The following is an 18,586-nucleotide window of genomic DNA, read 5'->3' on the forward strand; positions in this document are numbered from 1 at the left end:
CCTGTGCCCCTTATGCCTGCGCCTGTCCTCCCACAGGTGGCTCCCCTGGAGGCTGAATATGGACTCCAGGCCTCCTTCCATTTCTGGCTCTCTCTTCCTCCTCAGAGGAGGTGCCTCCAGCGGAGAGCACAATCCCCATTCCCATGGTAAGGGAAGGCTGTCTGATACCTGGAAGGCACCAAGTGTTATGATTCCTCCAGAGTACTGAATGGAAGCCTGTTCTTTCTGAAGAGAAATGAAGTTGTCCTGTTCACATAAGTAAGTGGCAGTAACTAATAAACTAAAGTTCTAACTACTCGCCTTAGCGAGCCCACTCACCCTTCTTATCCTGTCTTTGGATGAGGTTTTTAAAAATGTGACCTACCCACCTGCCCATTGCACCCGCGCGACGCACTGAAAATCGCACAGGCTGCGAAAATGATCTTAAATTGTTGTCTCAAGGGCCTTAACTGGCCCGTTAATTAATGGTGGGTGAGATTTGGAACTCGTAGCGTGCCCGCCTTCCGAAATATCGCAATGGCGTGCAGTGACGTCAGGCCCGCCCCCACATGCCGACCGGAAAATTCTGCCCTAGGTTTTGTTTCTATGTAGATAGAATTGAAAAGTAGGAAAGATATGTTAAACCTGTATCGAACTTACGGTTTTGCATGAAGTTCTCGTTTCCATATTATAGAAAGGATTTAGGGGCCATGGTGAGGGTTCAGAGAAGATTTACAAGGATGATGCCAGAAATGCTCCGGTATACATATCAGGAAAGGATTGAGAGGTCGGATTCTTTACTCTTATGCAAAATCTTGAATAATTTTAGACCTTTTTTTAGAGTGAATGGATACAGGGAGACTGTTCCCACTTGTTAGGAAGAATTAGAGGCCATCAGTATAAGATCATCATCATGAAATCCAGTAGGGTATCGAGAAGAAACATCTTCACCCAAAGAGTAATAAGAATGTGGAGCTTGCTTTCACAGGGAGTGATTGAAGTATATAGTATAGATGCTTTTAAAGGGAAACTGGACACACATATGAGGGAGATTGGAATGGATGGTTATGGTGGTAGTTTTAGATGAGAAAAGATGGGAGGAATCTCAAGTGGAGCAGAAATACTGGCATACTGATTAAGCTGAATGGCTGCTCCTGTGACGTATATCCTGTGTAATTCTAATGCTCCTTTGTTTTTTTCATTCTACGGTTTTATCCTGTTGATTAATTAACCACAAGATAATATCTATGTTACTAATTAAATGCTACAATTTGATCAATAATCTACTGTTTAAAAACCTACTATATATATAACCTATAACTCATAGGCCAACTTAACTTTGAAACACCTTACCATTTAAGAAAGTGATGTATCTGTGAATAATATCTTTGAAAGCTTTCTTATTTTTCTCTCCATGTACGAATTGGTTAAGTGCTCCCCAGTTTCCAGTCACAGAAATAGCTGGTAAGAAAATATTTTCTAGCATAATCGCAGCACCGGTAAGTATTCCATCAGTACCATCCAAGACACAAAAGGATGCTTCCTGTAAATAAGCATACCAGTAAATCAAGCACAGCTATTTCTAAAACTGCTACAAAAGTGCAATACATGACCAGAGGTCACATTCCTCAATTTCTGGTACACAGAGAAAATTAATGATGAACTACCTGAGTAATTTACATTATTTCAGTATGGAGTATCTAATATTTCACTATTTTTCACTAATATTTCATTTTTTACTAATACACTATATATTTCACTATTTTAATAATATTTCACTAATATTCACTCATATTTTCACTATTTCATTAACATTCCCTTCGTTCTGTGTCCATGACATCTTTGTCAAATTTCTCCTTAGCTCCCACTTATCCCTGACCTTCTATTTTGCTCCACTCCCTCTTAAACAGTATAAAATCCATCACAATCCTATTTCTCTTTAGCTCTGAAGAAGAGTCATATGGACTCGCAACATTTACTCTGTTTCTCACTCCACAGATGCTGCCAGATCTGCTGAGTTTTTCCAGCATTTTCTGTTTTTATTATTAATATTTCACTAATGTTACTCTGTTCAAGTGAAATTCAGGGATGGTGATGGATTACAAAATAAAATTGTCAAGGTTTTCCAGTAGGGCAAAATCCAGAGCAGAACTAGATGCTGTAAAGTTGATTCTTGACAAAAGCAAAATGCACTTTCATTCATTGTTGTTTCAGGGGTCAACATAATTTAAATAATCAGGATGAATCACAGGAATTAAGAGCACCACTGATTGGAAACTCACCCATTCAAGGTAGAAATAAATATGATGGTTCAGGATTTAAACTAAATTAATGAGCAAAAACAAAATACAGCACAAAAGGTTCTTTGTTTAACTTAAAAATACCCATACGACCTGTTAGATAAATGAAAGCCCTTAGTTGCCCATTGCAATTGTTGATGGGCTCCCACATGAAGCCAGGCAGAGCAGATAAACCCTGTTTGAAACAGAGTAAGAACAGTTCAAAGAGAACTGTTCATGAGGAGAAGAAGGTGGCCCAGAACAACAATGCCAGGCCATATTTTGCTATTCCAGTCCAGGGGGATGCTGGGGGGGTGGAATGCGAGTGGGACCCAATTCTGGAATTCCCACCTCCATTCCCATTATGTGGCATTTTTAAGGGCACAGGAATCCCGATGCGAGTGGCTCCATTGCAGGGGTGGTGATTTCAGACTCCCCGCAATTTTCATTGAGTCCGACTGGTTTCTGAAGGCTTCTGAAGGAAACATTGTTCATCATGGCTCAGAGGTGTAGTGAACCATGGGGAAAGTCTGTTCTGGAGTTGGGAACATTTTGACAGGTAAGTTTAAAAGGTGTTGCTCACCTCATAAATCACAAAGCAATGCTGTATAATAAGTTAAGTATGTTTTTAATGCAGCGATTGATGACAGGGGCTTTGGCTAGAAAAGGTAAATGAACATTAAATTGACCAGCATTGTGAAAGTGAAAAGTCCTCAGATGCATTAGATTAAATTATCAAGTATATAAATTGCTTTTCTGCATTGAGTGGGTGGGACAGAAAATTTGATGGACCAGCCAAAGATCGGTTCACTCCAGGCAGGAATTTCCAGTCCCGCAGCGGGTGGGACCTGTAAATCCCAGCTCATGTCTTGATCTTTTCACTGATAACAATTCAGCCATCTGTTCATATTTTAAAGCAGTGCAACAGATGGCTGACTTCTTTGATTGACAGGTCAGCCACTTGTTCATCCTTTGAAGCATGAAGGCTTTAATGTTTTCTGACACAGTTATGTAAGCCGGTTTCATTATGAAAGTTTAGCTGGGCTACAAACCTCACTAATGGATTCACCTCTGCAGGGTATTGTAAGCTTTGTTTAGATTGATTTTATGGCCACTTAGATGTTTTTTCAAATGGTGTTTGTATGGTTATTTGTTTATTTTGGCAGTTTCATGAGCAGTTCAAAGATTTCCCAATGCTATTTTAGGGCTCATAAGTTCTGTCCACAATGTATACCAGGTGATTGGGAATGGAGTATAGAGGGGGCATGAATGAATATGGGGTTTTGGGGAGATGACGGGGCAGTGGGTATGAAGGGGGCATAGGGGGGCATATGAGTGGGGGTGAGGACGGATGAGGGTTAGGATTACTAATACATGTCCAGAACTGGGCCAATGTCCCAGTGAACTGAGATGGGCTTTCTAATCTTCCCACCTCAGGATGCTTTCTTCCTCCATTCCCGTCTCAGACCTGCTTCAGGAGGCAGCAGCCCCAACTCCAGCCCATCCCTGCCACCCTGCCATGAAAATAGCAGAGTGATTCCTGTCTCAAAGGGGAAAATCCAGCCCAAAATAAGAGGAGTCAGCTACAACTTCCAAGAAAGCACTATACTAGCTTATCTACCACTTCCCTCCCCTTCCTCTATCCTGACATCATTTCTGTTCCCCATCTCTGGGGGACACCACTCCAGCTCATCTCTACCCAAATACAATACTTGTCATGCTACTATCTCCCACCATCCCCTTGAATCCCCTTCAAAAGGTCAACATGTGCAATCTTTCACAGGCCTAAACAACTCTGTTTCTCTCCCTCCACGGATGCTATTAGACAAGCTGAGTGTTTCCAGGATTTTCTGTTTTTATTTCTGATTTCCAGAAACTGCAGTATTTTGCTTTTAGATCAACTTTCCCCTGTACTTGTCTTGGCAATGTCCTAAGGGCCATGAAGTCACCTTACCAGCAACAGCCCAGAAGATCAAACAATGCACATCTCTACATCACCCTCCAGAATGTCCTAACTACAAATCAACTTCATCCCCGATATAGGACTGCTGAATTTCACTTTGGACTACCTCATGCTATTATCTCTCTATCCTCTGAAAAAAATCAGGATGTGTTTATGCAATCTTTGTCATGTCTATGTAACCTGAACATCCTTTGTGTCCATTTACATGTATATTTTGGCTGTTACTCTGGACTCTAGCCCAAATTACTTCTTTCTCCTTTTCTTTCCAATTTATCAGGTACATAAGGACAAAAGTAGGCTATTTATCCCCTTGAACCTTCTTCACCATTCAATGAAATCAAGTTTACTCTATGATCTAGCTCCACATGCCCATCTTTGCTCCATAATTCTTAATTGCCTGGATTAACAGAAATCTATCAATCTCAGATTTACAATTAACAGTTGAACCAATGTCAACTAACAAAAGCAAAATACTGTGCATGCTTAAAATATGAAATATTAAAAAGAAAATGCTAGAAAAACTCAATAGGTTTTATGAAAGGTTATCAACCTGATACATTGGACTGAATTTTGACTGTCAGACCTGTTCAGAATGGGGAAGGCCGGTAACATGTTGGGAAGCCGCAGCTTTAATCACGCATTTGTCAGCAGCTTTCTAATTCAGTCACAGCAATTGCATTGTCAGAGTATCAGAACAGGGTCAGAAACTTGAAAGATGGTGTGACAATGTGGAAAGGTACCACTACAGTTCTCAGAGGAGAACCTTCAGCTATTTCATCAATGACCTTCCCTCCATCATTAGGTCAGAAAATGGCACTGTTTGCAGATGATTACAAAATATCCAATACCATTTGTGACTCCTCAGATATTGAAGCAGTGCATGTCCATATTCAGCAAGTGCTGGACAATATTCAGGCTTGGGCTGATGAGTGGCAAGAAATATTTGCACCACACAAGAGCCAGGCAATGACCATCTCCAACAAGAGAGAACCTAACCATTTCCCCATGACATTCAATGGCATTACCGTTACTTAATGCCCCACTATCAACATTTTGGGGGTTACCATTGACCAGAAAGTGAATTGGACAACCATATATGCAGCCACACTGCGGCTACAAGAGCAGATCAAAGCCTGGGAATTCTGCAGAGGTTAATCTACCTTCTGACTCCCCAAAGTCTGTTCACACAAGGCACAAGTCAGGACTGTGATGGAATGCTCTCCACCTGCCTGGATGAGTGCAACTCCAACAATATTCAAAAAGCTCAACATCAGCCAGGACAAAGCAGCCCATTTGATCGGTACTCTATTCAACAGAATAAGCATTCTCTCCCTCCACCACCGACATATAGTGGCAGAAGCACATACCATCTACAAGGTGCACTGCAGCAACTCACCGAGGTCCTTCAATAGCACCTTCCAAACCCATAACCTCTAACACCTAGAAGGACAAGGGCAGCAGCTGCATGGGAATACCGCCATTTGCAAGTTCCCCTCCAAGGCACACAACACTCTGATGTGTAGCTATATTGCCGTTCCTTCACTGTTATTGGGTCAAGATCCTGGAAATCCCTTCCTAACAGCACTGTGGGTGTTCCTACAACACATGGGCTGCAGTGGTTCAAGAAGGCAGCACACCACCAACTTCTCAAGGGAAATTAGGGATGGGCAATAAATGCTGGTCTAGCCAGCGATGCCCACATCCCATGAACAAATGTAAAGAATAAAGAAAATTACCTGCATATCATGTTGTGGGCTGTTCGGGCTCCGAGGGAGACGTTTTCCCTGCAGATGGAAGAAAGCAAACAGCCTCACAGAACAAGCAACCATGGATGAAACTTGCTAAGGAGGTGAGCAGCAGGACAGCTATGCATCATTTCAGGGTTTGGTGCCACTGAGATTCAATGACCTCATCAGGCAGAAAAAGCGAATGAAGTGCAAATCCCCTTTTTTTTGTGTGAAATGCTAATGTTCTGGCCTCTAACTTCAGAAACAAATCACAAACTCTTCAGCTAACTCATTTCACCACAAAGGAACACCAGTCAACCCTACACCAGACACCATTCAAATAACTGATCGTGTCAGGATGTGGGCTTCACTGGCTGGGCCAGCATTTATTGCCCATCCCTAGTTGCCCTTGAGAAGGTGGTGGTGAGCTGCCTTCTTGAACCGCTTCAGTCCATGTGGTGTAGGTACACCCACAGTGCTGTTAGGAAGGGAGTTCCAGGATTTTGACCCAGCGACAGTGAAGGAACAGCGATATATTTCCAAATCAGGATGGTGAGTGACTTGGAGGAAATTTCCAGAGGTGGTGGTGTTCCCATCCATCTGTTGTCCTTGTCCTTCTAGATGGTAGTGGGTAGTGGTGGTGGGTTTGGAAGGTGCTGTCAAAGGAGCCTTGGTGAATTCCTGCAGCGCATCTTGTAGATGGTACACACTGCTGGTACTGTGCGGCAGTGGTGGAGATAGTGAATGTTTGTGGATGTGGTGCCAATCAAGCAGGCTGCTTTGTACTGGATGGTGTCAAGCTTCTTGAGTGTTGTTGGAACTGCAGTCATCCAGGCAAGTGAGGAGTATTCCATCACACTCCTGACTTGTGCCTTGTAGATGGTGGACAGGTTTTGGGGAGTTAGGAGGTGAGTTACTCGTTGTATGATTCCCAGCCTTATTCTGCATTCCCCAGCTTTCTCCGGCACATCACTCCTCAGACCAACAAACTTTTCTCTTGAAGCACCTCCTTACAGCCCCATCTAAACAACCAACATTGCAATGAGATGAGGGTGAGTGCCAGTGTCATACCCATCTCTCACAGTGATCCATCACAGATGTCTTCCTTCTATCCTCTCAAAACATTACAATTCTAACCATTGGAGGTCTCTTCTTTCTCTCCTTACAAGAGAAGAGGGCACAGAACACCAGGGAGAGGCAAAGAAGTGCACAGCTGCAGAGGAGGCACTGTAGATAAGTCACCTCTTGGCATGCATTGACATTAGCAATGTAGAAATGGGGCCTCCCAGCTATTTTGTGACAAAATTAAATACAGCACAGCCACCAAAGTCTTGACGCCAGTTGCCACTGAAACATCATCTGCACAACAATGACCTATAACTCTCTCACTTTGACAGTTCTAATTTTTTTTTAGTCATTTCTGGGATGTGAGAATCGCTGTGGATGTCTGACCCTGTATGTCCTGCAAGAGTCTCTCAGGAACAGGTGTTTGGTGAGCACTAAGACCCCTGGAGATGCACTGTCACATGACTCATATGCAGCTTCTACCAGCTCAGATATGTACACCTCAGAAGGCCTCCAGGACAGAGAGTTGGGTTGTCATATGGTGAAGCACACATCACAAGTGAGCAGAAGCAGGTGTTGGAGACAGGGACAGCAGTGGAGTAGCCTCACTGGAGGACACAGGAGCTTCAAAACTCTATTTTATAAAACTCAAAACTGGGTAGGTCACAGATGCCAAGCCTCAGGGATCATTTCCAGAGGCTCTGTGCATGACAGGAGAGATATTGGAGTAGTCCATCTCTAGCATGAGTGCAATTACATCACAGGCCTTTGCAATGTTGGCTATGTCCCTGCATGGCCCATCAGATAAAGCAGGCAACCAAGTGCTTGCTAGCCCTCACCAATCATCTGCATACTCAGCTCTTAAGCGGGTTTAGGAAAGCTTTGTCTTGGCCTTTCAGCATCTAACTACTCTGCAGCACTTGGCTAGCAGGGAAATATGACCAGGCCATGACAGAGGAGGGCAGATGTTAGCATGGACTCCACTCAAAGTGCTTCCATTCCTTTCCTTTTTTTTTTCCAAACCCCAATTTTGTCAGAACTCTACATGCTGCCCCCTTTCATAATGGCATAGTCTATCTCTGTACAGGTGCAGGAAGGACAGTATTTGGCAAGGTCCTTCACGATCTCCAAAATCCAGAGGATGTCAGCAAAGAGCACTTGAGCAGTCAGAGGAGGGAAACGAACTAACCCTGCTGAAGCAACAGGAGTTGCATCACAATAGGAGTAATATGAAAATGAAGATAAATTAGTTGTAGTTATACAAGAATATTTAACCTTCATCCTCACAGTCAGCAAGTGCATTGTGCCACTTGGATAGGATCAGTTTCTCTGATCTTCTATTCTGCCATCCTCAAGGCACAAGTCAGGAGTGTGATGGAATATATTCCACTTTTCTGAACGATTGCAGTGCCAACAATACTCAAGAGACTAGACACCATACAGGACAAAGCAGTATGGGTGATCGCCAACTCTTCGGGAAGAGGAGTATGGAGGCAGACCTGCAGGAGATACTCACAGACCTGGGGGAGGATAAATACAGCTCAGGCAGAGCGGCCTACATCACTCTCCTTCAGGAAGAGGACCTGCGGGAGATACTCACAGAGCAGGGACAGCAGCTTCCAAGAATAAGGAAGCAGGCTGACTTTGAAAAAAAAGTGAACAGTGACGTCACAGGAAAGCCGTAAGTTGATTGGTTGGTGAATTACAGCTCTTAGAGAGGCAGTGGAAATAGCTCGAAATTAGAAAAGCATAGTTTAAAATAATCGTTAAATAAAGTGTGTTAAATATTAGTTAGAGTTATCAGTACTAGTAAGTTTTATTAAGTTAAGGCCAACAAAATAAAGTTAATAAGTAAACGAAAGTAAAATAAAGGTAATGTAAGTGAAGTCAAGTTAAAGCATGGCAGGGGAGTTCAGTCATGTGGAATGCATGTTCTGCAGTATGTGGAAAGTCATGGACGCTTCCAGTGACCTAGATGACCACATGTGCAGGAAATGTCACCAGCTGCAGAAACTTGAGCTCCAGGTTTTGGAGCTCGAGTAGTGGCTAGAGTCACTGTGGTGCATCCGCGAAGCTGAGAGCTTCATTCAGCTCTCAACACGTTCAGAGAGGTGGTCACATTGCAGGTTAGAAGCATGGAGGCAGACAGGGAATGGTTGACCACCAGGCAGTTCAAGAGAACCAGGCAGGTAGTGCATGTGTCCCGAGGTCCCGCTCGCTAATTGGTTTTCCATTTTGGGTGCTGGTGAGGGGGTTGTCTCCTTGGGGGACAGCAGTCAGAGCCAAGTTCGTGGCACTACGGGCTTTCATTGTTTGGGGATCAGACAGCCCGTGATCTCCACTCACAACTCACTCAATTCCAAAAGATGCATTTGATAGCAATCAAAAGCATAAAATAACTCTTAACTGCCTGCTTAACAAGCATAATTGTTTTCCCACTGCATTCATGCAGGTTCGTTGACTCGCTGCCTTCTGCCAGTTTGATTCTACCGTGAGTTTCCGCCGTTGGGATTCTTCACACTTGCCTGATTCCTTGTGATTCTATAGCCCCCCGCCACCATGAATCCTGCTTTAGTAGGCTTCATTAAATTCTGCCCAAAGAACCTTCGTTTTAGGGTGCTATAATTCTACATTGATTTTTGGCAAAGTATTTCAGTGCTGGGGAATAGAAATGTTATTTTGCCACAGATGCCAACATTACACACTTCTAAACCTGTGGCAGAGGTAGAATGCAGAGTTAAGCTCCATCCGCATCCGTCAACAATTTGCTTTTATCAGTAGTCAAATAAGCCAGTCTCTGTCATCATCACACTACCAATGTTATAAAAATGTTAAAGGAATGTTATACTTGTGATTCTTTTGTTGGTAACCAATTTAATGTTCATTGGTATTTGGGGGTGCCACATACAGAATAATCCACACATTCTATGAGAGACTCATGAGCATGGTGGAAAAACTGCATTAGATGAAACATTTCAAAAGATATATTACACAGTGAAAAGCCTGCTGTGCAACTGATAATTTAAGGGAAATTCTTCCTTTAAATCAAATGGCTCATTATTCACTTTCATATTTTTCAAAAGCATTTTGGAGGTGTTGTATCTCTTGTAAAGTAAGCTGATTTGATTTAGAATCCAAAATGACACCAAACCTGTGACTAAGGGCTAGATTTTCCTATCCCAAAGCAGGACAGAACCATGTCAGGCGGGCAAAAATAGTGGCAGGCTGGAACCACATGTGGAATTCCCATTTGTCGGCAATGGCCATTTTCACCTGTGTGGGGGAACAAGGCAGGTCATGACCTGACATGCACGGCACAGGATGTCAGGAGCTCCATATTAGAGCCTGCTGAAGCAGTTATTTTGAGATTTTGGATGGATCTTATGTGGTTTGGAAGCTATAGCAAAACACACCAACTCAACTCAGTCAGGAACACTGTGTCAGGCCCCTCAGAAGTGTGGAAAATCTTTGAAGAGTTTGCAAGTGCATATCAACATAGAAACAGGAGTAGGCCATTTAGCCCATCGAGCCATTCCCAAAGATGAAAATTTGGTGCCATGGTTCTAAACTTCTAATCCAGGTCCAGAGCAGAAGATAGACAGATGATCATGGCTTAACATCTACCTCAAAACCATTTTCCCACACTATCTCCATATCTTTTGATGTGATTAGTCTCCAGAAATCTATTGATTTCTGTTTTGAACATGCTCAGTGATTGAGCTTTGTGAGAATGGATATTATTTTTAAATATTTTGGTGGATATTGTGTTATTCTGTAAAGAAGGCTGGGTGTCTGTGTTTATGTGTGTGTGTGTGTTTTTGTGATTGCATTAAGCTGGGCAAGAGATTGAAAGAAGCCAGTTGTCTGGGGGCTTTGAAACATGAAAAGGGATAGAGGTGCTAAGTTTGAGGTACAAAGTAAATAGGTTAGATCTAACATTTACATTTTTAGATAAGTTGAGTTTGTTTGAACATCAAAGGGGAGTCAGAGGTATAAAGAAACATGTTTGCATCTTGTAGGGGTTCCATATGTAAATAGTAGTGGGGATGTTATATTTTATTGACCAAAAGGAAAGACAAGATGGAAAAAAGAAAGGTCTTATATTTGGAAGGGGTTGAGTTTCAAAGAGGTATGAAAACAATGAAACCTGAGATGAAAGAAAAGAAAACACATATTTTAGAGTTACTGTGGAGCTGGAGCTAGAGACATAGGTGGAGATAGCTGGAGCTAGAGAGATAGATGGAAATAGCTGGAGCTGTTTGAGCTGTTGAGCTATAGCTGGAGATTTGGGCTGGGAGAGGATGCAGTTTGAATAACCCATTCAGTCAAGTCAGAAAAGTCTTGGGTTGCAATAAGCAGTTTTATTCTGAAGTGGATTCCACCCCAGAGTGGAGGAGGTTAAAGGTCATGTGGTATGCCTTTATTGAAGCTACAGCAGTTTGCCTTGTGTTATATTACTGGATTTCATAGTAGATATCTGTAAGGGAGTGTTGCCTAGAAGGTGTATATTTGTGGATTTGACCAAGTAGAGAGTTTTTGGGGGAATGTTTTGTAAGACTAACCTTAACTTTGTAACTGCAATCTTGTATGCTTAAGTTTTCTTTTATTTTTGTTAATAAAACTTTTACTTTTATTTTTTTTAAATCCCAGAAGTGTTATTTGATCTCTTACTGCTGAGATCAGTATGTCGTCTTCTTGGTTTCAGAATACAAAAAATAAGGTTATGGCCCGTAAGCCAAGTTTCCCTCTGGAATTTGGTTTGTGGAGCAATTAACACTGGCTGTGGTCATAACAGCTTCCACAACCCTCTGAGGTGGAGAATTTCAAAGATGCACCACCCTCTGAGTGAAGAAATACATCCTCCTCTCAGTTTTAAATGGCCTTCCCCTTACCCAGAGATTATGTCCCCTGGTTCCCCTAGTTTGAGACTCACTAGCCAGGGGAAACACCTTATCTGCATCTACCCTGTCACGCCTTCTAAGAATTTTGTAAGTTTCATTGAGGTCACCTCAATACAAATCCAGGGTGATATAAGGATCATTTAAGTGGTTGGGTGTGCTTAGGACACACCTATTAGAGCATATTCATGCCAGTCTTCTGCAGGCTGTTGTGGTGATGCTACTTCTCTAGGATCCTACTTTGGGCATCTTTAGAACAGCAACAATGGAGCTTGTATCTGCTGTTAGCTGGGAAAAAGTCCATTGAGCCTGTATAGATACTATATAAGTAGATGGAATTCACAAGGTAGCATGGGAACTCCACCGGATTTAGCCTCTTGATGTAATGGTGCATGGATAGAATTCTAGCACACTTCCTACCCACTTTTGTTTTATTCATTCATGGGATGTGGGCTTCTCTGGCTGGGCCAGCATTTAATGCCCATCCCTAGTTACCCTTGAGAAGATGGTGGTGAGCTACCTTCTTGAACTGCTGCAGTCCATGTTGTGTAGGCATACCCACAGTGCTGTTAGGAAGGGAGTTCCAGGATTTTTACCCAGCGACAGTGAAGGAATGGCGATATATTTCCAAGTCAGGATGGTGAATGACTTGGAGGGGAACTTCTATGTGGTGGTGTTCCCATCTACCTGCTGCCCTTGTCCTCCTAGATGGTAGTGGTCATGGGTTTAGAAGGTGCTGTCAAAGGAACCTTGGTGAATTCCTGCATTGCATCTTGTAGATGGTACACTGCTACTACTGTGCGTCAGTGGTGGATGTTTATGGATGTGGTGCCAATCAAGCTGGCTGCTTTGTCCTGGATGGTGTCAAGCCATCTGTCTCTTCCTGCCATTATCTGACCCTCATTTCCCATATTACTATTTCCCCCTTACCTTGTCTCTCTAATCTTTGATATACCACATCTTTCCATGTTTGATCCCTTGGCCCCACTATTTAGTTTAAAACCATCTCTACTTCCCATGTTATACAGTTCACAAGAACATTGGTCCCAGCATGGTTCAGGTGTGGACCATCCCAACGGTACAATCCCCATTTTCCCCAGTATTGGTGCCCCACAAACTGGAACCCACTTCCCCCACACCAGTCTTTGAGCCATGTATTCATCTCTCTAATTTTATGTACCCTATGCCAAATTGCACACAACTCAGTAATAATCCAAAGATTATAACCTTTGCTTTTTCATTTAGTGCCTAGCTCCTCATAATCTCTATGCAGAACCTCTTTCCTAGTTTTAACCATGTCCTTGGTACTTACATGGACCATGACAACTGAATCCTCCCCTTCTCACTGCAAGTTCCTCTCCAGCCCTGGGCAGATGTCCCGAACCCTGACACCGAGTGGGCAACATAACTGTCTGGACTCTTGCTCTTTACTGCAGAGAACAGCGTCAATCGCCCCTCACTATCTTGTCCTCTGCTAACACGAGACTCCTTTTTGCTCACCCCATTTGAATGGCTTCCTTCACCACAGTGGCATGGTCAGTTCACCCATCCACCATGCTGTCCTGCTCTCATCCAAACAAGTTGAGAGAATCTTAAACTTATTGGACAATTGCAGAGGCTGACATTTCTGCTCTCCTGCCCTCTGGGTCCCCTGACCTGCCTGACTCACAGTCACACCCTCCTGTCCATGACCACTGAACAAACCAAAAGATCCTCACATTTAAGAAGTATTTAGATGAGCACTTGAAATGCCATAGCATACAGGACTACGGGCCAAGTGCTGGAAAATGGGATTAGAATAGATAGATGCTTAATGGACGGCATGGACATGATGGGCCGAAGGGCCTGTTTCTGTGCTGTATAACTCTATGAGCCTATGCCCCTATCTTAAGTGGTGTGACTGCATCCTGGTACAAAACATCCAGATAACCTTCCCACTCCCTGATGTGTTGCAGAATCAGCAGCTCAGTCTCCAGCTCAATAACTCTGAGCTGAAGCTCCTTGAGTTGCAGCCACATACTGCAGACGTGTTTGCCCTAGAACACACTGGTGACCTGGATCTCACTGGCATCCAGTAGCTTCCACATGCTGCAGCCTTGACACATTACCTGTCCTGCCTTCCTTAAAGTGTTTTAATTAATTTCTTAATTATATTATTCACTTATTTATGTTGCTTCTTCTTTATTTTATTAACTTTACCACAAATGTTTATACTATTTTAAACCACAGGAATAGAACAGACTTTAACCACTTACCAGATACTCACCAAACAGCTAGCTCCTTTCCCTGTAGTAGAGTAAGAACCAATTCCTGCAGGGTGAGAAACAGTAGAAAAAGCAAAGGAAACAAACACCTCCTTCCCCCTTCATCATACTCCCCCACTCACCAAACTCTCAGGTTTTCACTCATTTGCCTTGGCTGCACTAAACGACCCTAACTTCATAGGCAATTGAACTGTGGCTCGAGAAGCTAGATTCAACCAATTAGCTAATTAACTACAGAGTTCTCACAACAGAGTATGTTTACCCTGTCTAAGCTACAAGAAAGAAACTTTGTCTACTTATAGTGGGTTATGGTAATGTTTTAATGCAGTGGGTGATGATAATGTTTTCTTTCTAGAAGGTATGTGACCATGAAATAATGTGTTTGCCAGGTTGTCACTTCTGAGATCTGGCAAGCTGTTAAGGCAATGAACAGCATTATGGAAGTCTTTAGATGCATTAGAGTACATTATATGAACATACTAATTAGGAGCAGGAGTAGGCCACTCGACCCCTCGAGCCTGCTCTGTCATGTAGTAAGAACATGGCTGATCTGAATTTAACCTCAACCCCATGTTTCTGCCAACCCCTGATAACCTTCCACCCCCTAGTTAATCAAGAATCTATCTAGCTCTGCCTTAAAAGTATTCAAAGACTCTGCTTCCACCGCCTTTTGAGGAAGAGAGTTCCAAAGACACACAACCCTTTGAGAGAAAAAAATTCTCCTAATTTCTGTCCTAAATGAGCGACGCCTTATTTTTAAACAGTGACCCCTTGTTTCAGATTCTCCCAAAAGCAGAAACATCCTTTCCACATCCACCCTGTCAAGGCCCCTTGGGGTCTTAAAGATTTCAATTAAGTTGCCTCTTACTCTTCTAAATTCCAGTAGATACAAGCCTAACCTGTCCAGCCTTTCCTCATAAGACAACTCACCCATTCTTGGTATTAGCCTAGTAAACCTTCTCTGAACTGCTTCTAAAGCATTTACATCTTTATTTACATAAGGAGACCAGTACTGTACACAATACTCCGGATGTGGTTTCATCAATGTCCTGTACAACTGAAGCATTAGCGCAGGATAAAGTGGCATTGCACAATAGTGAAATTCAGATGTCGTTGTATGGAATGTCTTCTTTGCTTTCATGTTTGCCTTGAAGGTTAGCTCAGCCATCTGTTTGATTGTTTCAAAGCTTTGACAGATGGCTGAGCTTCTGGCTGTCTTCAAGAGCTTTAAGTAATTCAGCTCAGGAGGTATTGTTGACATAGTTGTTCAGCGGAATCTCATTATGAATGCCTGGCTAAGTTCCTTATCCAGGAACGAATTTGGCTCAGCTGGTGTTGTTTCTATAGTCATTCAGTGGAATCTCATAATGAATGCTTGGCTGACTTCCAAACCCATTAATGGATCTGCTTACCAGAGGTTGTTGACAAGGGGGATGTGAGCTTTGTTAGTTTGACAGATGTATGAGCAGTTTAATAAGATTATGTTTTTTTCAGTCAATATTGAAGTGATGTTTGTTTATTTTGACAGTTGTATGAGTGTCTCAAAGACTTCAAAATGCTATTAGAAGGCTTGTGAGTTCTGTTTGAGCTGTTCAATAGGATTATGTTTTTTGCAGTCAATATTGAAGTGATGTTATTGTACTTTGACATATGTATGAGCTTCTCAAAGACTTCAAAATGCAATTAGAAGGCTTGGGAGTTATGTGTGTAGTGTATACTCATGAGTTCTATATATAGTGGAGTCTGGGAGAATAGATTGGGGGGATATGGAGAGATGTAGGAGTGTGAGGGAGAAAGATAGTTGAGAAGTGAGGGGAGGGGTAGGGGGTGAGATGGTGGGGGGGGGTAGCGTAGTAAGGATTAGGAGGTCTCACACTCATCCCCAGAATTGGACCAATGTGTCAGTGAATGGGGGCAGACCATTTAATCTGGCCACCTCAGCATCAGTCTACTTCTGTCTCTGCCTCAAGCTTTCTGTAGGAGGCGGCAGGCCTGACTCCAGCCTGTTCTCAACTCCCTGCCATGAAAATGCAGGCACAGCCATTCAGGTCAACAAAAACAGAAAATGCTGGAAAAACTCAGCAGTCTAACAGCATCCGTGGAGAGAAAAAAAAACAAGTTAACGTTTCGAGTCCTTATGACTCTTCTTCAGATGGTCATTCAGCCATTCAGGTGGTGGGATTGTGATGTCTGGAAATTCCACAACTCGCGGCTCCCGTCTCTAAGATGAAATTCTGGCCCAATGTGTTTGTTGTAGGAGCACAGGAGTGCTCCTATAATCACCCCCTGCACCTTACCCACCATATTGTTAACCATGGCAACCAGACACAGCAAAAATTTGGGATCCACATGCACTTTGTGGAATGGAAGGGTGTTTTAATCTCCTTCTGATCATGATCTAGCACATAAGTACTTGATGTGGGCTGATCATTGAATCGATTTGTGCATGAACAAAGAGTGTTCAATGCTAATAAAACACAAAAAAAACCATTTTCCTCATTGTCCAAAGTTGAAAGAACCAGTATTAATATCTTCACAGAATGACTAAACTGGTGAATTAATAATATTAGATACCACTTCATACCTCATGTATATTTCTCTCTGTGATCAGAGTGTCATTTTTGTACCGAACCAAAAATAAGCACAGACCATCCAAGCGAACATCAGACAAATTGCCCAGAAGTAATCTCATCATTTTGGTCCCTTTAGCAACTCCAGCAATAATTCGGCCACTTTCTAAAAATAATAAATTTGGCAAAATATTAGTCAGTCATCCTGCTCAGATGTAGGTAAAAATAATATTCCTTGTTGTGTAGGATCCATTCTTCAAATGTATTAACATTCTTTTAAGGAAGTCAAACTAAAATAATAACTTCCTAGAAAAATTAAGCAAAACAGAATATGTAGCTTCAGCATGTATTACATGTTAGTACCAGCTGTGCTCGCCCTTCTACTTTATGTCTAATTCAATTTGGGGTCACAGGTTATCAGCATGGCCCACTGACATCCATGCACCAATAGAGAAATAGCCAGAAGCAAATGAACTTTCAGTGCGAAAATAGAAAAAAGTCACAAACAACATTTTCTCCAATTTGGGGAGGTCCAAGAGCAAATACTATTCCAATCTGGCCAGCCATAAGCCATAAGAATAGAAAACTGAACCAGATGAGCCAAGCTATTTCCTCCCGACAACATTAGTGTAGCAGCACAGGCCATTGTCGATGGCAGATTATCAAATTTAATGTCACTAAGATTGAGACCATCTGATCAGCTACCTGTCACTTCCTTCCTTTCCCTTAGCCAACCAAACCAAACTTCCTCCAAGATTACCCTGTTCCAGCCTGAACATGCATGTTTTTCCTTTTCCTCTTCTATCCCATCTCATACCCATTTCCTGCTCTCTCGCTCCTAATTCCAATAAAATGTTCACCAACCAACTTCTATTCCTGCCTCCATGTTAACTGCTATTGTTAATGGTTCTCTCCTCAGATACTGCCCCTCTCTCCTATAAATATGCCATCATCACCCTCTTCTCCAAAAAAACTCTTCACTCCACATCCTTGTAAATTCCTGCCCTATTTCCAACTTTTCTTTCCTTTGTGAAGTCCTTGATTGTGTCCAAAACCATGCCCACCTTTCTCAGAATTCCAAGTTTGAAGGCCTCTAATCAGCACTGCCACAGCACCGATTTATAAAATTTGTTCTTGGGATGCATGCATTGCCTGTTAGGCTATCATTTATTGCCCATTTTTAATTGCCCTTGAGAAAGTGGTGAGCAGTCCATGCGATTCGGTTACACCCACTGTGATGTTAAGGTTCCAGGGATTTGACTTCAGGTCAGTGAAGGACCAGTGATATAGTTCCGAGCCAGGATGGTGAGTGACTTGGAGGGAACTTGCAGGTGATGATGTTCGCATGAATCTGCTGTGCCTGCCTTTCTAGGTGGTGGAGCTCGTGGGTTTGGAAAGTGCTGTCAAAGGATTCCTGACGAAGTCCTGCAGGTGCATGTGGCAGGTGGTACATACTGCTGCCACTATGCATTGGTGGTGGAGGGAATGAACGTTTAAGATGGTGGATGGGGTGCTAATCAAGCTTCTTGGGTGTTTTTTGGAGCTATACCCTGCTCATTCTTTTTATCCTGTTGGTACCCTTTGACATGGATGACTGCGCCATTGTCCTCCATTGTCTGTCTTTCCACCATCATCAAGCCGCGTGGGCTACATTTACTTCATTCCACCTGTAAAGAGGTGGGGATGTGTGGATCAAGCAGGAATTGAATGATGGGTAAAGGGTTTAAAGGGCAGGGCCAGTGTTACCAATGGTGGGGTCCTGAGGGTTGAATTGAGGGTGATGGGTGGCAGAGGGGACAGTCACAGTCAAGGGGGAAAGTTGTACTCAGTATGGAAGAAGG

General features: G+C 42.8%; 1 protein-coding gene across 1 annotated transcript in view; it reads right to left on the reverse strand.

Annotated features, from left to right (window-relative positions):
* The window catches only part of LOC144681151 (dynein axonemal heavy chain 8-like), a 1,659,468-nt gene extending 1,641,837 nt beyond the window's left edge, over positions 1-17,631 (reverse strand). Inside the window, exons 1-3 of the mRNA XM_078542878.1 lie at positions 17,610-17,631; positions 16,760-16,911; positions 1,333-1,522 (exon numbers count right to left, since the gene is read on the reverse strand). Coding sequence (XP_078399004.1) covers positions 1,333-1,522; positions 16,760-16,911; positions 17,610-17,631 — 364 coding nt within the window. The remainder of the gene's footprint in view (positions 1-1,332; positions 1,523-16,759; positions 16,912-17,609) is intronic.
* Positions 17,632-18,586: the final 955 nt, after the last annotated feature.

Source organism: Cetorhinus maximus, chromosome 5 (assembly GCF_964194155.1).
Source record: "Cetorhinus maximus chromosome 5, sCetMax3.hap1.1, whole genome shotgun sequence".
In the NCBI taxonomy this organism is placed as follows: Eukaryota; Metazoa; Chordata; class Chondrichthyes; order Lamniformes; family Cetorhinidae; genus Cetorhinus; species Cetorhinus maximus.